A 24,100-nucleotide genomic window follows, 5' to 3' on the forward strand; every position below is an offset into this window, starting at 1 on the left:
CCATGGCTTTTGAGATAACTTTTTTTCTCATCATATAAGCTTCCCTTGCAAAGTAGACTTTCTTGATTTGGAACTTTATGTTATTCATACCTTACAAAATCTCTCTGTAGATGTTCATGCTTGCAACCAATGCATGTGTTGACTTTTGTGTTCCTCTGTTCCTCCTGATAGCACCAATGACAGTGTTCTTAAAAAATAAATAAATAAAACAAATCTAAATCTATAATTCTCAAAAGATGCTTTGTCTACTCATAATGCTTGCATTATAACCACTGGAGATGCTCCAAAACCGTGAATTGTGTCTTGTGAATGAGCTTTCCAGTTTTCCGTATGCTGAAGACAGGAAAACAAAAATAATTGTGACAGTTATTGATATGTGGTGTTTATTTTGCAGTTGGTGCATATAAGTATTGTCAGTAACTATGCTCAAGTCCCTTGATGTAGTTATAGAAATAGGAATGAAACTCAGTGACATATACTTTGGATATTCAAGCACATCTTTGAAATGTAAGCTGTAGTCACTTCTGAGCTTGCTCAAAGAACACATCAGCTTATGAACCATGTTCTTCCTGCTGATAATATAACTGAAATTTTGCAACAACATAGAATACGTTTGGTACTAGGTGATGGTCAGGCTACTTCCTGGATGGCACAGAAATAGCTCGCTAAATTTGCTTGGTATTTTCTTGTCATTTCCATTGAATTATTTGAGTGATGTTCACATAAGGTGTGACATCTGTTTATTAATCTATGGTTTTGAACCCATGGAAGTCATTTAATGTGAAAACTGCAACTACTCTTGCATTTTACATTGCAACTTATGTATCCTAGCCACCATTGGGGCAATAAAGAAGGGACAAATGCTTCAGTACTTCACTAGCTCTGAGGTGATGGACTCATGCTGTGAAATGAAGGCTGAATTGGATCAGAGACCTAGTCACAGTGGAGGCCAGTTTGTTATCAATTTCATGACAGAGCTACAGACAGCCATATGGATAATCAATAATGAAATATCAACAAAATTTCTCCATCACATGCCCCCATAGTGTCAAAGATAATATTTTCTTATAGCACACACTTTATAAGGCATTTTTCTGCCGCTGCCATCATAATTTTTTGATTTTGTAAATTCTGGCCCTGAATAATTTATAAACTGAGATTCGATATGTGTCTACTCCGACTGCTAAATTTTCATACTGCTTGAGTGTGACACAGGACAGCATGTAAACACAGACCATTTTGAAATCCAGAATGCATAATATTTTATTAATTCATGCCATTTTAAGGACACTCGTATGACGTACTTTCTATGTTATTAAAATGGACTTTTGTCGTAAAGTTATAGTGGTAAGTCATAATGGATTTGTATTAGTATAACATATACATTAGTACCATTTATCCATTAGTTTGCTGAAGAGAGCAGTGAACAAAAAAAGCAATTAATCATCAAAATATATTCTCTAATATTGTCTAAAACAGTGTAATTTATCAATTTTATGCCTGTTGAAATCTACTCATTCAGAGTTAAAGATGTCATTAAGCTAGGGTTGAAGTGTGTTCTTGTCTGAAAAGAAATTTTCTGGACAGTTGTTTGACAAAAAGGGGAAAGGCGAACAATTGAGGGTGCAATATCAGTGATACTGACTTTTTGAACACACTACTGAATACTTTTGTTTATGAAATCAATAGAGTGCATTATTGTATAGTAACAACACATGATGCAGTTTTATCAGTCATTTTTCCTTAACAGTGACTGAAAGATGTCACACTTGTTGGCAACAAATGCTAGTTTCAATGAACACACAACTAGGGAGGAGTTCATAGTGCACATCACCCTTTTTGTGCCACCCACCAAATGCAAAATATTATCCATTTGCATTGTCCTTTGTTTGAGGTGATGCCTTTTGTTAGGCTCAGCTCTTTTTTTTTTTTTTTAAGTTAACAAAAATGCCTCAAATCCCTCCCCAGCAACAATATTGAAAAGGAATGCTCAGTGAGGAAACTGATGAAGTACAAGCAAATATATTGTAATAGTCACTGTTTTGATTTCAGTTGTTTTGACATCTGAACCTTGCCTATTGAAAGCAAATGTTGCGTAAAAGTTAAATAGTTGCAATTCATCAGTTTCTGGATGTGGAAAATCATTCATGCCAGGGTGATCTTTCTGTAAACTCAAACTATAAAGGTGGCATTTCCTTCTATTGGAAACTACTCATAATCACTCTCATAATTATGAAGCTAAAATATGTACTCTTCTAGTATAGGACACTGATACTTCAGTACATGCTTAACATTATCTGAAAAGGATGACATCAACTAAAGTTCATGAAACGTTAGTAATATGATCAAATTTTATATTCATCTTTTTGGTAGTATTTGTAAAATTATTGTTATCAGTTATGAAAATTAAAGATTGCTACTAAGCCTAAAGGTGACATGTTGAGTTGCAGATAGGTACGACAAAAAGACTGTTACACACTGAGCATTTGGCCAATGCCTTCTTCAGAAAAGAAGGCAAAACACCACATACATTCACACAAGCAGGCACACCTCACAGACATGGCCGCTATCTCCAGCCACTCAGGCCAGACTGTAACTGTTGTGTTGAACGAAAGCAGCAATCTAGAATGGGGCAGGGAAGGGGGAGGAATAGCAGCTTATGGGTGGAGGGAGAGCATGCAGGGACAGCAGGACAAAGCTGCCAGGTGTAGCATTGGGAGACTGTGGGGAGTGTAAGATGGGAAGAGTGGACAACAGGAAGTGGAAAAGGAGAGGAGCAAAGAGGGGAAAAGACTGGTGGATGTGTTGGCAGAGAGCGGTGCATAATAAGGGTGGGGGGCAAGAATTGGGAGGAGATGATAGCACAGAGGGGGGCAGGGGAGTAGGCTATCGTCGATTGAGCACAGAAAAACTTCAGGAGCAGAGAACGTGTTGTAAGGATAACTCTCATCTGCACAGTTCGGAAAAGCTGATAGTGGAGGGGAGGATCCATATGGCCCGACTTGTGAAGCAGCCACGGAAGTCAAGCATGTCATATTCAGTTGCATGTTGTGCCGCAGGGTGGTCCACTATGTTCTTGGCCACAATTTGGCAGTGGCCATTGATCCTGCTGGATAGCTAGTTGGTAGCCATATCAATATGAAAAGCTGTACAATGATTGCAACAGATCCAGTATATGACATGGTTGCTTTCACCGGTGGCCTGGGCTCTGATGGGGTAGGATAAGCCTGTGACAAGAGTGGAATAGGAAGTGCTGGGCAGGTTGATTGGGCAGGTCTTGCACCTTGGTCTTCACACCAGAGATATGATCCATGTGATGAGGGACTGGGTTTGGGAGTGACATAGGGATGAACTAGGATGTTGTGGAGTCTGGTTGGTGATAGAACACCACTTCAGGTGGGGTGAAAAGAATCTTGGGTAGGATGTCTCTCATTTCAGGATATGATGATAGATGATCAAAACCCTAATGAAGGATGTGGTTCATTTGTTCCAGTCCAGGGTGGCGTTGGGTGACAATGGGGGCACTCCTTTGTAGCTGCTTCTTCGGGGTGGAGGGAGAATTGAGGTTGTGTCAGGATATGGCACAGGAAATCTGTTTGTGGACAAGGTCTGAGGGATAGTGCCTGTCTGTAAAGACCATTGTGAGAACTTCAGCATACTGGATAAGGGAGTTCTTGTCACTGCAGATATGCCCATCCCCAGGTGGCCAGGCTGTACAGGAGGGATTTTTTGGTGTGGAAGAGATGGTAGCTGTTGAAATTAAGGTGCTGTTGCTGGTTGGTGGGTTTAATGTGGACAGAGGTATGGTTGGAACCATCAGAGAGTTGGAGGTCAAGTGCCCCAGCCCCTTGTCACAAGGACCATATCCCTGTGGAAGACCGAGGTGCAAGACCTGCGCAACCCACTCACCTAACATTTCCTTTTCCAGTCCTGTCACAGGCTTGTCCTACTCCATCAGAGGCTGGGCCTGGTACACCTGTGAAAGCAGCCATGTCATGTATCAACTCTGGTGCAGTCATTGCAGTGTTTTATGTTGGTATGACTAGCAACCAGCTGTCCACCAGGATGAATGGACGCTGCAAAACTGTGGCCAAGAGCAAAGTGGACCACCATTTGGCACAACATGCAGCTGAACATAACTTGCTTGACAACACTGGCTGCTTCACAACTCTGGCCATCTGGATGCTCCTCTACATCACCAGCTTTTCTGAACTCCACATATGGGAGTTATCATTGCAATACATTGTCTGCTCCCAAAATCATCCCAGCCTCAGTCTAAGGAAACCCATTTTCCTCATGCCCTCCACCCAAAAGTTTCCACCCCCCCCCCCCCCCCCCCCCCTGTCATATTACCTCCTCCCAGTTCACACCCTCCGCCCTGATCATGCTCCACTCTAATGATGCCACTGGTCTTATCCTCTTTTATGCTGCTCTCCTTTTTTACTCCTCATTTCCTCCCCCCTCCCTCCCCCAACAGCCTACCGACACTGCATCTGACAGCTTTGTCCTGCTGCCTTCAAGTCCCTGCATGCTTCACCACACAGTGGTCTTCTCTCTCCCCACCTGTACCCTGCTGTCCTTCACCCTTCCCTGCCCCACTCCTGATCACTGCTTTCATTGAATGTAACATTTCAGTCTGCCCAGAGCAGCCAGAGATAACAGTAATGTGTACTTGAGGTGTGCCTGCTTGTGTGAATATGTGCATATTTTCTTTTTTTTTCTGAAGATGGATTTGGTTGAAAGCTCAGTGTGAAACAGTCTTTTCATTGTGCCTATCTGTAACTTAATGTGTAATCATTATGGTGTGTAGCATTCTGTCCTTTTCATAATTGTTGATATTCCAACTTAGACTTTCCATTGTTTGAAAATTATTATTATGTTACTAGTAAATTTAGAAAGATAGAATGTTCACCAAATTCACCAATGTATAGGGTAATGATCTGGGAAACATGACTCTCATTGTTTATAACCAAAAACAGATTAAACATTGCTGAAAAGGAGGTGATATTGCAAATTTTGGTTATCCTGGGAAGTTGCTATAAATCTTTTGTTGTTAAAGCCTCACAAATGGTACAAATGTTTCAAGCTGTCTCCACTGGCTGCAACACTGTAATAAACCCAAAGTGAACAATATGTCACCAGTGTTAGATTTTTTTCCATTTGCAACTTGATTTTATAGTGCTGAAATAACTTTCATAAAATTCAAGTATGCAAAATCCAATAAGTAACTGCCGGGCAAATGCTAGAACTTCAAGTAAGAAAATAACACTTGATAAACAAACTCACAGCAATATACTCATGATGTGTTACTGAATGGCATTCGCTCAATTTAGCAAAGTTATTTCTCCCTGAAAATCAAACAACAATAAGAAATTATTTTGTGCTTATGAACATGGGAGCAGAAACGTGCTCAAGGATCAACATGTTGTGATCACCTGCTCAGATGGCAGCTGGCATTTGGCAGCCAATTGTGATGGCCACTGTAGGGTGAGGAACCTTGAGCATAAGCTGTTCTAATCTTGATGCAGCCATGAGCAGTTTTGTGGAAATCTTTGTGGAAGATTATGGTATTACTAGTGTGTTAGAAAGTGAAGCAAATTTTTTGAGATTTCATCAGACTGAACCTTTAGCAAACAGCCAAAATGTGGTTTAAGAAATAAATGAAGAAGTGTTCTCTAACTCAGGTCTTTATGCCTACATCATGCAATGTTTGCCACTAGACCACTAATAGATACAGCACTCTAACACTTCGAGTGAAAGACAAAAATTCCTCCAGGCACTTCTGCATCCTGCTGTGTTTCCAGATTGTGCAGATGGCCAGACATAACTCAGCCTTAGTCTCTGCGGTAGACAGGTTTTATATCTAACAGTAAGAGTGTACAAAGCCAAAATAAGAATAAAAATTATTCTTTGTACATTCTACTAGCATCATCAGACTTTATGTAAATTTCAGTCTCTTATTTTGTAATCAAAGGACAGACTTTGAATTTGAAGAGGAAGCAGAGCTGACTATAGTTAAAAAGTGTAATGGCAGTTAGATGACAGGTACAGGAATTGTTCCTGATAACATGAAATAATGTGATCTGTGAACTGAAAAAATTTTATTCTTGTTGAGAAAGAGTAGTAATTTTAACAGATTTCGCTGCACAGATGAACATGTTCAAAAGACGTCATCTTTGTTAATCTCATTTAGCTGTTGCCACAAAGAAATTCTACCTCATTTATCATTTGTTCCTGGCCACTTTTTTAGCTCTGATTGGGAATGGCTGGACATGAGGATAACAACACCACAACGTACATCCCTAACAAGGCAACAAATAGACATTGTGATGGATTTTAATGCCCTGGTTACATCAGAATATCTTTTCCATACACTGAAGTTATCGCTGAGCTAAATTTATCCATAACAAGGGACTTAATTTTGAACCAATGCGTAGAGCACTTTGTATAGCTGGTATTTAGAGTAGAGTAGAGAAGTGTGAGACATTGCCCAAGGAGACAGTAGGCACTGACAGGTTGCATTTTATTTAAGGGTAAACAGCTAAAATCAACCTCAAATTGAAATATATGGGTCTCTTGAGGTGTGTGAGGGCGATGGAGTTTTACCATCAGACAGGACAGATGCTTTGGCTTTACTTTTCACTGTTGATTGCCATCAGATGTTACTCTTACTTCAGAAAAATGTATATGCTGAATGTAAAACATGAGGAAAGTATGATCATATGGGGCATCAAACAAAATTTTCTACTGGATTGAGGACTTCTTGGTTGAGAAGAGGTAGCATGTTATCTTGGATAGAGAGTCATTGACAGAAGCAGAAATAACTTCATTCATGCCCCCAAAAGGTATTTTGGATCCTTGTTTTCATATTGTATAATAATGACTTAGCAGACAATATTAATAGTAGCCTCAGGCTTTTTGTAGATTTTTCAGTAAACTGTAATGAAGTACTGCCTGAACACAGCAGCATGTTCAGTCAAATCTTGATAAGATTTCAAAGTGGTGCAATGACTGGTAGTGGTATGAGAAAAAATTTTCACATGCGCAAATTGCAAGGGAACATGCATGTAATCCCAGGTAATACAACTTTGTGTCAGAAAGGTAAAAGCTATATAAGAGCAAAAATGTTCAACAAGGTGGCAGATAATTTAAAATGTAAGCCTATATTAGGTATAAATGTGTTTGAAAAATCTATCAGTGGAAAATCCAGGATGGAATGTAACAATATTATGATACTATTGTTGATGAAGGCCTTAATGGCTGAAAGCTTTCATTATGAGAGTCTTTTTAGTTGTGCCTATCTGTGATGCAGCATCTCTACTATATGGTGAGTAGCAAATTTCCTTCTTATAATATTGTGTTTGAAAGATTTCTTTGAAAATATCTACAGTACCATTGTTTCTATTCAATGAATAGATACATACATGAACTTTTCAGTATCTGTAATCATGATTTTAGTTATTTGTAATAAGTGCTCACAAAATTATTGTTATTTTTTTCCAACTCTAGATTTAAGTCATGTCTAGTATTCTCCAGTACATTTCACTCCATATGATCAGATGGTCTGAATAAATAAATAAACTTCCTTTAAATACTCAGAAATATAAAATTGTGCACTTCACAAAATGTGAGTGTGAGGTATCCTATAACTTGCTGACCATTACTTACCTTTTGGACTACTTCTAACAGACACATATTAAAGTAAAAGTGCCACTCTATCTATCTTACAGAATAATAGTTCCTTACTTTGGGAGGAGAGAGGTACAGATAGCGGTAGGTTAAAAATGAAGAGTAGGTCATTCAGACCCCTGAATAAGGGAACCCATGGGTAGTGAGGATGAGGTTGCACAAAGATCTTACCTAACCAGTTATGTTCTTTCGGAGACGAGGCCATCTGCGAAAACAGCAGTATCATGTAATAGCTCTGTTACAGCTTCCTGGTGCCAGCATCTCTGAATTAAGTAGATGGAAATTGTCCTTACAACATATCCTTCTATTACACAAGACTCTTGGCATCAATCTCTGGTAGACCCATTCTCACAACCACCTCCACTCCAGGCCCGAAGACCTCCACTCCACTCATCTTGTACCTACACCCTCCTCTCTTCAGGTTGCCACTTCCTCTGTCCTAGGCCCCCTTTTCTCAGTCCACTAATTTACATTATTGTGCACTACACATAACTCCCCCTGCCTACATCACAAACAGACCAGTGCCAGTTTCATACATATGCTCATTGTGTCTGTCTTCCAATTGATAGCTAACCTTCCCCAACCTGCAACCCCTCTCCCCCCCCCCCCCACCATCTTTCTCCCCTCCCCAATAAAACACCTCACCTCATTTGAGCTGCAGTACTGAAACAATGTAATTAGCTGAAACAATGTAGCTATGCATGTATATATATTGTCTAATAACAATATGAAATGGACAGATAGCTACTCACCACACAGAAGAGGTGTTGCATGGCATATAGGCATATTGGAAAGACTGCTAGTTATTATAAACTATCATTCTAAGTACTTTGGCAGATGTAGACAACAAAACACACACATTCACATGAGCATAATTCACCCACACATGACCACTGTCATCTCCAAACATTACAGTCTCAGGTAGGCCTTATCGCCTTGAGATGGCAGTCATACTGCCATGTGCATACATGTGTGTTTTGTCTATATCTAATGAAAGAATTAATACAGTGGCTAATAATATCCAGCAGTCTTTTAAATGTAGCATAGTTGTCACTTTTCATCTCCTCTATGTAGTGAGTAACAATCTTCTTTTCAAATTGTTGTTATTCCATCTAAGATTTTCCATTGTTTATATGTGTATTCCCTTAGCTCTGAACAAGGGTTTGTCAGACAGCTCAGCAGTATTCTCCATCTTGTTTATATGCATATCCACAATTCATCATCTCAGTTATTATTGAGTTGTTACCTTTACCCCTTTCATTATTTATATTCCACCAAGGATATTCCATTACCTCATTCTTTCACAATGATTATTAATTTTCTTTTCTTGCCTGTCTTTTATATTTTTCAGCTTGCTTTTCATTCAGTTCTACTTCAGGTTCCTCCACTTTTTGCTTCTTAGTTGCTTTTTCTGTGATGCAAGCCATTTTGTCTTCCCTGTGCTTGTTCCAGTGACTTGTAAAGTTGTTTATTGAAAACCAGCTATTTTTCTGTAAACTCACTTGAACATCTCCTCATTTGAATGTAAGAATTATTATGTATTCAGTGCTTGCAGTGTTTATATTGAAAGATAAATAAATGTTATTTACTACCTATGTGCAGAATCAGCAATGTATATGAGTTCACCATCTTGAATTCAAAGGGAACAGTGCTGCAAAATGAACAGATTAAGGAGCCATTAATCTTACTCCTTCCTGTAACAAAAGTGGCTATGCAAGGAAAATTTTTACATGTGAGTTTTACTAGAATATACACTGTATACTTTTGTTTATATTCTATTATTTCTAAATGACTGCAGCAGCTATTAAAACATTATATGTTGCACAAAGAAACATACATACACACACACAATTTCTAGCTATAATCATTGTTCACTATTGTACTACAGAAACAGAAGATATAGATACACAATGACATGTGTAATGTAAGTGTATGAAGTGCTAACAGAAATGGCTCTTTACTTCTGCACTGAATAGCAGATGCTTCTTTAGAGACAAAATCTTTTTTAGAATATTCTCAAAAATATCAATGTAGCTTTTGCATTATCATACCTGTGCTTTTATTACCCTATTATGTCTGTTAAAATTCAGTTTTAAACATTAAGAGAATAGCAGATTGAGTAAATTCATTGTATATGAATCGTGGTAGCTGGACATGGATTTCAGTGTGTTCTAGCTATCAGTTTATTTAACTGTTATCATCAGTATTTACCAATGGATATTATGTTTCACACTAGAAAATCCAGCATGGAATGTAGCAATATTATGAAAAGGAAAGTTGCTACTCAGTTGCTGAGACTGCAGTTACATGTTTGTGAGTTGCATTTGTGTGTGTGTGTGTGTGTGTGTGTGTGCTTGCCCACACATGCGCGCATGCACGCATGTGCATGTGCATGTGTTTGTCATCTATTTTTGATGAAGGCCTTGCTGGCTGAAAGCTATATTTGTGACAGTCTTTTTGTTATGCCTATCTGCGACACAGTATCTCCGCTATATGGTAACAACTTTCTTTTTCATAATATTGTTATACACAGTGTTTATAAATGAACCCTTTATAATATTTATTATATTAAACTTAAAGTTATGAATGATATGTCAAATGAAAGAGCAACTCAAACAGTTTTACCAAGAACCTTATAAATGTTCAATGCAAGCACCATTTGTCACACAGCACACATCAAGTCTATAGCCGAGTTCTTCCCAAATGTTGATAAGTGTGTCTTCAGTAATTTTAGCAACAGCTGCTTCAGTCTAGTTTCCTAATTCAGGGTGGTCTGCTGGTAGTGGAGGCATGTACACAGGATCCTTGATGAAGCCCCAAAGGAAAAAATTACATGGCGTTAGGTCAGGCCCCATGCAGCCTATCCAGCGCTTGGGTACAGTGTCTGGTGGATGGCAGTGGAAAAATTGTGTGCTGCACATGTGCACTGGTGCCAAACACAACTTTTTGAGTTGCTCTTTCATTTGACATATCATTTATAACTGTAAGTTTAATGTAACAAATATTATAAAGCGTTAAAACCCCGATATTCATTTATAAACACCCTGTGTTTAACACTAGTTTTTTGTATTATCATTGTCATTTCAAACTATACTATAATGTACTGCTTCATTTATGTTTCCATGAGCTGTGGCTTGGATTTTTATTGCAATCCACTGCTACTTGTAGTACCCCTGCTAACAATAATGTGATCACAGTTGTGTTGGTTTATGTCTGCCTTATTGCAGTGAATTAATTCAGTTACCATTAACTAACAATTCAGTTACCATTAACTAACTGTTAGATATTATTTGTAATGTTTGTACTCTGATGTGTCCTGTAATCATCAAATCTGTTACACATTGCTAATATAATGATGAAAAAAATTAAGAAAGGTGATAATAAGTTTATATAGCATAAGTCAATTATTAGCTAACTTAAAGAAGCTGAATGCAGTGAATCAAATATCATACCTTTGAGTATCATTTCTTACAGAAATTAACATTATTAATGTGAACATCACTAGCTAAAAAAATCACTGTAAATGCAGAGCAATTCAATGAAATACAAGATTTATTCTAAAATCCCTTTTAGTGACTTCTACTGTTAGTTTTAATGTACCACAAATACTCATTTTTATGACAATTTTCATGAAGTGATCCCTGCAACTTGAGACAGTGGAAAATTAGGTGTACAGATGCTTGAAAAACTGTCTGTACACACATTAATCCTTGCTGGCATGGGTATGAGGAACAATGTCTTCAAACTGCAAAGAAAAATTGTCATTTTTGACTTTCAGATCAAGTCAAGCATTTCTAAAACAGTAAAGTTTGTGATTTAGTCATATCCCTGTATAGTGAAAGTGTATTGAGCATGCACTTTCAGTATATTATAAATGCCAATGATATCAAAGGTGAATGTTTATTTCACTGTTACATGAAGGTCTCTAGAAGCACTACTCCACATTTAAGGTTTCTCTACAGGTTGAAGGTACCTTTGACTGATTAGTTTATAAATAAATTCTCAGAGATCATATTTTTTGCCAAAGGACTGTTAGCTTTTCCTGGGAAGAGTGGGACATTTCAACAAGATATGCTCAATTTTGCACAGATAGATATACCTACAAATAGGCAGAAGAATATGATTAAGACCTCAATGTAATTCAACTTTCCACAAAGTCCCCAGAATGTAGCCGAAGTGAGTATCTTCAGGATTAGTTAGATCATTGTGATCTGCATATGAATCCTCTTCCTACATACATCAGCAACACCATGAATCATTGAAAACGACACACTTCTAGTTGTCTGTGGAGACCTATCAGCACAAGTGGTCTTCCCTGTTCATCTAACTGTTACACTGGCTGCAAATTATGGTTATTTCAGGTAATGGTAGAAGTACAAAATAATATGACTTCACGATAATTCAATGAAATTTATATCTGCTAACAAAGTACATAACACAACAATGTTATGCTACACATCATAAAGCAGAGTTGTTGAGTTGCAGGCAGAGTATATATGAGAGTACCAACCTATATCATTGCTTTCAAGGTGGATGTTGCTATTTTGGACTCTGTAGGATATAAAGAGCAGTATGCTCTTATCTATTTATTTGGCAATATGCTGTGTTATGTAAAATCAAATAATGGAAAATATTGGATGGAATAATAACAATACTATGAAAAGTATAGGTTGCTCCTCACTACATAGCGGAGACGCTGAGTCACAGACACACACAACAAAAAGACTACCAAACATGGAAGCTTTCAACCAGGAGGCCTTCTTCTGACATAGACAACATATACATACACATTCAAACAAACACAGCTCACACACACCTGACTGCTGTCTCTGGCTGTCGAGGCAAGAGTGCGAGCAACAGGGGCAGGGAGATGGAGACAGAGAAGGGTACAGGTGGAGAGATGGTAAAGTGCTGTTGTGGGATCATACAGTGACAAGATGGAAGAAGAGTAGACCTGGTAGGTGCAATTGGGAGGTTAGACAGAGGGTGCAGGTTGGGGGTGGTGGAGGGAGGGAGGTGGGGATGGAGGAGAGAAGTAAAAAGACTGGGTGTGCCTATGGGATAGAAGGTTGTGGATAAAGAGGGTTGAAACACAGGATATATTTGCGGGCAGAATTCCCACATGCAAAGTTCAGAAAAGCTGGTATTGATAGGAAGGATCCAGATGGCACAGGTTGTGAAGCAATCATTAACATAAAGAATGTTGTGTTGGGCAGCATGCTCGGCAACTGGGTGGTCCAGCTGTTTCTTGGCCACACTTTATCAGTGGCCATTCATGCGGAAAGGCAGCTCGTTGGTTACCATGCCCACATAGAACACAGCACAGTGATTGCAGCTTAGCTTGCAGATTACATGACTGGTTTCACACGTAGCCCTGCCTTTGATGGGATAGGTGAAGCTTGTGACCAAACTAGAGTAGGTGGTGGTGGTAAGATGTATGGGACATCTCTTGCATCTAGGCCTATCACAGGGATGTGAAGTAGTCATGCCCTGAAATGAGGAATGTTCTACCCACTGTTTTCCCCATCCCTCCCACAGTGGTATTCTGCTGCCCACTGAACCTACACAATGTCATCCATCCCTCCACAACACTTGCTCCCAACCCATTGTCTCATGGCTTGTGTCCCTGCAGTAGACCTAGATACATGATCTGTCCCATACATCCTCCCACCACCAGTTACTCCAGTTTTGTCACAAGCATCATGTATCCAATCAAAGGCAGGGCTACCTGTGAAACCAGTCATGCGATCTACAAGCTAAGCTGCAACCTGTGTGCTGTGTTCTTACATGGGCTTGACAGCCAACAGGCTGTCTGTCATCATGAATGGCCACAGAGAAACTGCAGCCAAGAAACAGATGTACCACCCAGTTATTGATCATGCTGCTCAACACAACATTCTTCATGTTAATGATTGCTTCACAGCCTGCGGCATCTGGATCCTTCCTACCAACACCAGCTTTCCTGAATTGCACAGGTGGGAACTCTCCCTGTAATATGTGCTATGTTCCCGTAACCCTCCTGGCCTCAACCTTTGTTAGTCATTGTCCTTCACCTGCTTACCCTCTTTCCTGTTCCCACTCCACAGCCGTCTGTTCCAAAGGTGCACCTGCCCCCCCCCCCCCCCCACCACTTTGCCCTCTGTCTAACCATCTGACTGCACCCTGCTGCCCTATACATCCCCCACCTAACACCTGTACACTCCCACAAACAGAACTTTACTGTCCCCCACCTGTACCCTGCTCTCTCACCCACTCCATGACCCAGCCTTCTCCTTTATCCCCACTACCCAAATTGCTCCCATCATGCGCTATTGCTCACAGTATGGCCTTAGCAGCCAAAGATAGCAGTCATGTGTGTATGTGTGTGTGTGTGTGTGTGTGTGTGTGTGTGTGTCTGTTATCTTTTTTTTGATGAAGGCCTTGTTGGCTGAAAGCTTATTTGTGACAGTCTTTTGTTGTGCCTATCTGCGACTCAGCAACTGTGCTGTACGGCGAGTAGCAACTTCCCTTTTCATAAGATTGTAAAATTTATCTATTATTTTAAATTTTTTTTACTTGAAACTCTGTCAGAAATCTTCCACATAAATAAGCTTTATTTCATACAAAAAGCATTGCCAGTATGCAAAGCCAGTTTATTTGGTTGTGATATGTAAATATATGAGAAGAGTATTTGTGACTGTTTTCATTACCTGATTTAGAAATAGCAAAATGATGAATGAAACACAAATTATGTAACTAATTTTATCTTATTTACACAACATTTCACATTTTTAGGTTCATATGACAACAAAATAAATGCCCTTGAAGCACTATTAAAATTGCACATCTCAACTCTAGGAATCCTACTGTTTCTATAGGATGTGCATATGACTTTAATGTCAGCCTGTTCTGACACTGATGATGTGTTTTTTATTTGGTGCAGTGACACTACAGTGTGTTCCTAGATGTTGCTGGATTTTCTGTACAGATAAAAATATATTTTTTAACTGTTCTTCAATAGTGTTTCTATTACTTTTTAATTGACTTTTATGCAAATTCATAAAGAACCATATTGTCCACTATCTAGAAAACTTAAAATGTGAACTCTACCATCCCTATATATATATGAGATTGTTGTCTTTTAATACACCTGACATGAACTGTTTGAGGGAAACCATTTTGTTCTTTAACAATGTAACAAAAACAAAGAAAATTTTGTGTTTCCAGCCCACCACCTCAAAGTGAATGAAAATTAATAATACATTAAAAGGGAACAAGTTGCTGCAGATGAATTTAGGTACACTTAAAAGAAAACTGTATGTGGTGCTGACACTGAAATGTTATTACTCAGTGGATAAATTCATGCAGGACAAACTGGAAATTTGAGCTGGATACAATGTTTCACATCCTAAGAAATATCATTATAGTGTTATTATTCATATAATACTTTTATTATTAGTGTAAAAATCTTTTAATTGTATTATAAATTTTTGACATATCTTCTGTGTGCAAACCAAATAGATTGTAAATGTATGTCATCAGATGAGTAAACCACAATTCCAGTCTTTCTTCACTACATTCCTACATGAATATATATTACACTTTGTCCTGTCATATATTTTTAACACATCTCACTGTTGCCAACAGATAGGTGCTTAATTAAAAACATGGATGCTGCTCTTTCTATTTCGTTGTGTTCTAAAATGATAAAGTAGCATTTGTTCACTACATTACTACACAAATATATTACACTTTGTCCTATCACCTGTAGATCTACATCTTAAACACATATCACTGTTACTGTCAGATAGATGCCAAATAAAAAACATGAGTGCTGCTCTCTGTATTTTGTCTTGTTCTAAAATGACAGACATATATGTTATGCCAGCATTGTATGAATAAAATGCTGCCTTCATATTACAATAAAATAAAACTTTTGGTTTACATCAAAACATTATGATTATTTGTCACCAGTGTGGTTTGTGGCGTAATAATGGATGGGATCTAAATACATGTCAATCAGATGGGGTCCCTCGCAACCAAGTATTGGAGTGTCACTGTACAACTCTTGGCAATTACAGGTATGTCTCTGCTGTAAGTCTCACATGCTATGCAATAAATGATGAATATTTGTGTCTTTAAAACTAGAGTGCAAACAAGTCAACAATAGATTCCAAGTATTTACTAATAAAGGATGATTTGGATGCCAAGGGAAAAGCAGGATCAGGGAATAATTATAAAAAAGGTGACTTAAGTCATTCAGAAAATAAGTTAATACATACCTAAACTGTGGCCAAATAAAATGCAAAGTATAAGATGTAATAAATATATTCAAATACCATCTTTCGTTAAAATTCAAATAAAAGTAAAGCTACAATGGATAATATGAATATGGAAAGGATAGATAGCTACTCCCCACTTAAAGTTGGATTTGTGTTGCAGACTGGCACGAAGAAGGAGAATGCTGAAATATTTAAGCTTTTGTGTAGAGCTGTTCTTCAGAAACAGTTATACACATTCACACAAGAATAACTCTCTCACACACTCACTGTCTCTGGATACTAATGGTTTAAGATGCTTCAGAATCTTTTAGATTTCCTAATTTTCCAGTTTATCTCTAGACAGTCAATGTGTTTACTATGCTGATCATAGCATTTTACTCCCAGATCTATTTTCTTATTCATTATCAGATCTATTCCTGCATTACTCATATTGCATTCATATTTATGACCCTGTACTCACTTGATCAGACTCCTGTTCATCCTGCCACCATACTTCATTAATTCCCACCATATCTAATGTCAACCTATCCATTTCCCTTTTGCAATTCTCTAACCTTCCTACTCGAGGTATAAACACCCCACACTTCAACCCATAGACCACATTTTGTTTCTCATGATGACAATAACCTCCTGAGTAGTTCCCACCCAGAGATCTGTATGTGGGTCTATTTTACCTGCAAACTATTTTTTTCAAGAGGATGCCATCATCATCAACCCATAGAGTAGAACTGCATGACATTTAAGAAAACAGCAGCTTAGTTTCCCCTTGCCTTCATCTGTTCACAGTACCAACATTACAAGGCAATGTTGGCTGATGTTATGTAGGCAGATAAGTCAGTCATCTAGACTGTTGCCACAGCAACTGCTGAATGGGCTGCTGCCCCTCTATTGTAGTTGAACAGATTGTATTGTATCATTTAGGCCTGCAATCCATCCCACAACAGGAAGATCCATTCATGAGGGTCACTAAATATAATCAAATTTTGATGAATGGCTTTGAGTAACACTTAATTTGGTGACTGAGGAATATAATGTCATTTGAAATATGAAGAAAAGAAGGGCACAGGGAACATTGTTTCAGTATATATGGTTAATGCTAGGGTAAAGCTATAGAAAGGGAACTTCAACAATTATTTATGAATATTTGTAAAGAAGAGCAATGACTCAGATCTGGAATAATACTTTAATTAGTCTCCTTCACAAGAAAAGAGGCATGTAGAACATTAAGGATTATACACCTGCAAGGTTCCTATATGTAATGTGCAAGATATTCACTAAAATTATCAAATGCCCACATAGGAAAAAAGAGAGGAAGGAACAAGCTGCTTATAGAAGGGTTGTTGCACAGTACACCATTTTTGAGTGATTAATGAAATTATAAAATGAAGCAGTGACTATGAATTACCACTTAATCTTATTTTCATACATAGTGAGTAAGAACCTAGTTTCAACAAAATCTGTACTGACAGTCCTTGAGAAACAAAGTGTTGATCCAAACTGTATTAGTATACTGAATAACACATTCTTAATGCAAGACTACATGAGAATACTATAAAATTCAAAACTGAAAAAGCTTACGCATGGAAGTTCCATATAACCAAAACATTTCTCAGCAGATCTAGAAGAAAATTTCAGATCTTTAAACTGGGAAAAAATGTTTGTGTTACCAGAACATCCCTAAATCACATTCTTTGCAGTCACTTCTTCTGTCTGAGAGTCTGAATAACACAATTACAGGATTCACTCTTGCCAATAGTGACAGCACTTAATAAAATTAGAAGAATTATATCAGGTTTAACAATCTACCCTTGCATATACACTCAAACTGTAAAGATTGTGCTGTAATTATTAACACTGGGCCATGTAATAAATTTGGTAATTGTGTTCTTTTGTTTCATGCTTGGAACAAATTTGCAGTAATATTTTATTAGTTTCTCTTTTTCTAATTTTAATGTTTTGTTAATTGGCAAAAAAATAGCCCAATAATTTTAAATACATTATTTATAATTTCTTTTGGTGCCTTGTGTTATGTTGGATTGATTTTAATACTCGTGATATCTACAGAAACAGCAAAATAAATGTGTCATTGCAAATTCAGTGACTCATTCTTATTTTACTTTACAGTGTTTTTATTGCTGATGTTCCTCCAAAAACAACTACTCGTATCACTGAAATTGCTGCTATGACTGTCAGACCAGTGGAACATCTAACATCTAGTCACACAGAATCTAGCACTGGACGTATGTCTACAGTAGTTTCAACAAGTTCATCTTCACCAACTGCCACTACTGTCACATCAACTATTAAAATGACTGAGTCAGTGTCAGATACTACAGTACTGTCAACAGGCAGAAACACAGTGTCTTCAGCTAATACAAGAACTCCATTAGAAGCAGATACAACTGCAACTGCAACCATGTCAAGTTCTCCAGCTGCCAAAAGAACCTCTGGAAGTGATGTGACAGAGTCTTCAACATCACTGTATCAAGTTGGAACGGGATCAGCAGAGGAATCTACAACTGAGATAACTTCTCATTTGACCACAAGACTTCCAGGGAAAGTTATCTCAAACAATACAATATATAACGTCATATTTAGGTAAATCACATAAACTTTTAACAGCCAGGAGGCACTTGTCATTCATTTATAGCTGAAATAGAGTCTTTCAAATAATGGAAAATCCAGGATGGAATGTAACAATATTATGAGAAGATAAGTTGCTACTCACCATATAGCAGAGATTCTGAGTTGCAGATTGGTACAACATAAAGATTTTCACACTTAAAGCTTTTCACCAATGGCCTCTGACAACAGTAGACACACATACGCACACACACACTCATGTAAATGCAACTCACACACACGACTGCAGTCTCAGGCAACTGAAACCACACTCAGTTGTCTGAGACTGCAATTGTCTGTGTGAGTTGCATTTGCATGAGTGTGTGTGTGCCTATGTGTGTCTATTGTTGACAAATAAGAAGATGGTACCTGTTCTTTCAGACATGTCCAAAAGAACAGATACCATCTTCATATAGTTAAGGCTAACCAGCCATTGACCTTCTTCTTCTGTGCTGGATTCACATGCATTGCCCGAACTCTTATGGGATTCGATAAGATTGTGTGCCGCGAGTAATGAGTGTAGTGGGCAGCGGCACTACAAATGTAGTGTGTGGACATTAAGCTGGGAATGTGAGTCTCATGAGGAGTGTGCAAGGGATAAATCCCTGCAGTCACACAATCCTCTGTGCCCTTGGTGGCTTAGATGGATATAGTGTCTGCCATGTAAGTGGATATCCCAGGTTTGAGTCCCGATTGGGGCACACATTTTCAACTGTCCCCGTTGATGTATATCAATGCCTGTTGACAGCTTAGGGTCTTGATTTACTTATCATTTCATTGCTGACAAAGGCCATTGGCCAAAAGCTTTAAGTGAGAAAATCTTTTTGTTGTGCCTATCTGCGAGTCAGCATCTCTGCTATATGGTGAGTGGCAACTTTCCTTCTCATAATATTGAAATAGAGTGTTTGTTAAGCATGTTAATGACTCATTCTTAATTTGTTCTATGCTTTAATTACTAATTAATTAATATAAGAAAGAATTCAGTTTCATCCTTAGAGTATCTGAGACCTTTATTACAAGGTTGTTTTATTTTTTTCCATGTCTTTAAAACTGGCTGCGAAAGTCCCAGGTTGAGTGAATGCTGCACCAGAAGATATTAAGAATTTAATAAGATCTTGAAAATATATTGATAGAATATGTATTGTTGCCTACACTGTGCTGCATTTTATACAAATCTCATGTTGAATAATGTGCCTTTATTCAATGTAGCATCTCCTGTTAATTGTTTCTTTTTAAGCAGCCTTATAAGATATTGATTATAATGTCCAAAGCTTAGACTTATGTTGATACAAAATACCTGTAACTTTTCTTTTTGTGCAACAGTTTAGCTGTTAATCCTCCTTTTTAACAAATTTTTAATTACTGATAACAAAACTCTCTCTCTCTCTCTCTCTCTCTCTCTCTCTCTCTCTCTACCTCCCTCACACACACACACGCACTCTCTCTCTCTCTCTCTCTCTTCCCTTCTCTGTTGTGTGTGTGTGTGTGTGTGTGTGTGTGTGTGTGTGTGTGTGTGTGTTTTGGCATATTATTGCTCACTAATGTGTTTCTTACTTACTCATTAATACACATTATTTTATTTTCTGCATGTATTTCTTGATATGCATGTTCCAGAATAGTATTTCTTGATACGCATGTTTCAGAATAGAAGAAGATTTTGGAAAAATTGTTAACAAAAATGAAAAACAATTTGAAAATCATTTGAAGATACAGATCCTAGATCAAGTGCATGAAATGCCCAGTAATATGATATATGGCATATATTTAACTAATGGTAAGTATCTAGCTGAATGAAGCACCTATACACCTCTTAGTCATTGGTTGTCATTAGAGACATTTTAAAACAATAAAAACAATATTTCTAAAAAAATATATTGCTGAGAATGTTTCTCTGCATTGAAATGTTAAGTTATCAGTAATGTGGTATATCTCTCTTCATGTAATGATATAAATTCTGAACAATTTTTTACAAATACAGAGGGGTCCAAAAAAATGTATCCACTGTTTAAAATTCCATAACTGTCAAACTAATTGATGGAGTTGTCTCATCCTTGATAGTGTAATAGTTTGTAGTTCTGGCAATCGCCACACAAGCGTTATATTGCATTGTTTTGTTTTGTCAGATGACAGTTGCCAGATAGTCAGTGTTTTGTTCTTAGTTGCACCTAGTTACTCGAGTAAACATGGCTGGCGCAAGGCTTACATTCGATAAAAGGAAGTCAGTTTTGAAATGGTATTTTAAGCACAAAAACATTAATGAGGTTCAACGGCAATGGTGTAATGAGTATCAAACAGAGCCACCGACACGTTTAACGATTCGTCACATTCAAGACAAATTTGAAGCTGAAGGCTGTATTAAAGATGTACACAAACAACTATCTGGATGACCTGTAACAGTAACAAGTCCAGCTAACTCCCATCATGTGTTACAACAATTCACTCGCTCACCACAGGAGTCTGTGAGACAGTGTGCCCGTGAAACTGGATTGAGTCGCTCAAGTGTTTGGCGAATTTTGAAGACAGCAAAATGGAAGTGCTACATCCCATGATTGCTACACGCAATGAACGAGGACAGCACAGATCGTAGAATGGAGTACTGCGAGTGGTTTACTAACATGGTGCGCAACGATGAAGAGTTTGCAGAGATGATTGTGTGGTCTGATGAGGCACAGTTCAAACTCAATGGTACAGTAAATCACCACAATTGCATCTACTGGGCCGCCAAAAATCCAAACATCCATGTAGATAAAGCAGTGAATTTGCCAGGAGTAAATAACTCCTCTGGACTTCTACCTGTGGGGAACACTAAAGGGCGTCATTTATTGGCAAAAGCCATGCCCATTGGATGAACTTCAAGAGTCCATTGTACATTCATGTGCAAATATCCAACTGAACACATTGCAGTCAGTAGTTCATGCTGCAGTTTGGCAGTATCGTTTGTGTGTGGATGTTAATGGTGACCATTTCAAACACCTACAGTGATATCTTTAAGTTGGACTTTAAGCTACACTTTCACCAAAAATGAGACAACTCCGTCAATTAGTTTGCAAGTTATGGACTTTTAAACAGTGGATACATTTTTTTGGACCCCTCTGTATAGTGAGTAAATATAATAAGAATCATCCACCTGTAAAGCTGTTTTTAAACATAGGAAAATAGAAATATGTGAAAAATAAGAAAGAAATAACATGAGTAAAATAATGAAACACACTAAGAATTTATTTCTGGGAGCATATTTTTATGAAAGCTTATGTAAGTTTCACATACTGTAGTGCAAATGCAATTTGAAAAAGATACGTGAAAGTATAAAGTAAAATGGTCTGTGAGTTAGACAACTAGCTCTACTCATCTTAATGCGAAGCCATTGCACAGCATGGAGATAAAGATACTTGTGGAATTCTCTACCATAATAAGCAAGTATTTCTTACTTAAAAACAAAAAGGAAAAAAATAGTAACATGACAGTGTGAAATGAGGAAAATGGTAATAAGAAAATGCTCAGAACTGTATGTTGTCGTAAGTAAAGGAGACATAGTAGGTAGGACTTGATTCTAAATTGTTCTACAGTACATGTACTATGAATGTGAACCCAGGTCTGAAGGCTATGGTTATGTGAGCATGTAAATAAGTTGAATGCTATTTCCTTCAATTGTTTCCACCCACTGTCATGAAGTCAGTCTTCCTGTTATTTTTTTCATAGCAGAGGGTCTTTTTCTCTTACTCAACTTATATGTGTACTTTTGAACTGTGTCAGATTTGTTGTTACCAGTAGGTACAATCAGACTGAGAACAAGTACTTTTACTGGGATGGAATGTTACTAGTCAGATTGGCAGCCCATCCACATCAAGCAATCTCACACAGACAATTGAATAGTGTCCTGGTGATTTTTACAAAGTTCATTGCCATTTTCAAGACTTGTAGTTTTCATGTTACTTTATTCTCTGAAAGTTACCTTAGAAACTTGGAAGATTACATTTCTATGAACATTTTTGGGGGAGTCACCAGGGGCATACACATCCCATGACTTTCCCCCTGCATCTACATTGGGATGAGGAGAGACAAAGTACAATTTTGACAATATTTCTTCTAGCTTATCACACATTAATGGGAACAAAGAAGGAAAATGATGTGGCACATCAAGTACCCACCACCATCACACACCTTATGGCAAGATTAACAACAGTGTCCTTGGATTGTTTCAGCTCTTGATTTAGTGGAATGTTGGTAGGGAGTTTTGGGGGATGTGTCAAGTTCAAAAGGTCAGCTAGGCAAGGTCTGGCATTAGGAGGGGTTGACGAAGAGGAACAATGTGGGTAGCATAGGGGTTGGATATTAGTATCCCAAGGTGGTAGTAGGATGTTAGCAGGGAGCAGGGTGGTAACTTATGGAGGTGGTCTCTGGAATGCTCTTTCAGGTATTGGAGTGCAAGGGACTCAATTTTAGAAGTGTGATGGATGTAGTAGGGATTGCACAGTAGCAGTACCTTGCAAAGGGAACAACGTAGTTAGCTTTTGCAGTACCAGGTTTGCGAGGGGCATGGACAGGTAGAACCTTTAATGTGAAAGTTAGTATGAAACAAGAGGAGCGATCCAGAGAATGTTACCTTGCCACCTCATAGTCGTTGTTTCATGTATTCAGTTGTATTTGGATTGCATTTTCCATGTTTAGCTTTTGTTCATCTGCCACTTTTGGCATCCTGCCAGTATCTCTTGAACCCATCATTTCTTGCCTTCTTCTCCCTTCATCTTTTCAGTTCTTCTTTCAGCTTAAAACCCTGGTAGTTTTTCAGTTTCTTTCTAAATGCATTCCTGTCCCTGCTTTTGTCCTCCAAGATAACGATTTCTTTAAGATCTCTATCACTGTTTTAGAACAATACCAGTCTTTTTGGTCTTATGAAATTCCAGATTTTCATTGTTAAATTGTCATCAGACATTCTGTTTAGCTTTTGTTCATCTGCCACTTTTGGCATCCTGCCAGTATCTCTTGAACCCATCATTTCTTGCCTTCTTCTCCCTTCATCTTTTCAGTTCTTCTTTCAGCTTAAAACCCTGGTAGTTTTTCAGTTTCTTTCTAAATGGATTCCTGTCCCTGCTTTTGTCCTCCAAGATGACGATTTCTTTAAGATCTCTATCACTGTTTTAGAACAATACCAGTCTTTTTGGTCTTATGAAATTCCAGATTTTCATTGTTAAATTGTCATCAGACATTCTGACAATGTGTGCATAGAAAAACAATCTTTTCTTTTTTATCAGTGACGTTACTGGTTCAATCTTTTTATACAGTTCCTCATTCTATATCAAACATATGTGCTTATAATGAATCTCTTTCCATTACCACAACAAGTTTATTTTATTTCAAAGGAAATAAGAAGCACACAATGAGAAATGTATCTAGACCACAAATTGAATGCAGTAGGGTATGGCTAAAGGGCATTTATGGTGTCAGTGACTCTTCCACAGTGTGCTGCTATTCGCAATTTGTTTCCATGTTGTAGCTCATTAGGTAACAGTCTATGGTAGCCAATTATA

At 37.9% G+C, this 24,100-nt stretch overlaps 1 protein-coding gene across 1 annotated transcript in view; it reads left to right on the top strand.

The window, feature by feature from the left end:
* Positions 1 to 24,100, top strand: part of LOC126091843 (uncharacterized) — a 443,987-nt gene that overhangs the window by 361,544 nt on the left and 58,343 nt on the right. Inside the window, exons 27-30 of the mRNA XM_049907099.1 lie at positions 9,292 to 9,421; positions 15,643 to 15,749; positions 18,075 to 18,548; positions 20,216 to 20,346. Of these exons, the coding sequence (XP_049763056.1) occupies positions 9,292 to 9,421; positions 15,643 to 15,749; positions 18,075 to 18,548; positions 20,216 to 20,346 (842 nt within the window). The remainder of the gene's footprint in view (positions 1 to 9,291; positions 9,422 to 15,642; positions 15,750 to 18,074; positions 18,549 to 20,215; positions 20,347 to 24,100) is intronic.

The sequence above is a fragment of the Schistocerca cancellata genome, chromosome 7 (assembly GCF_023864275.1).
Source record: "Schistocerca cancellata isolate TAMUIC-IGC-003103 chromosome 7, iqSchCanc2.1, whole genome shotgun sequence".
Lineage (NCBI taxonomy): Eukaryota > Metazoa > Arthropoda > Insecta > Orthoptera > Acrididae > Schistocerca > Schistocerca cancellata.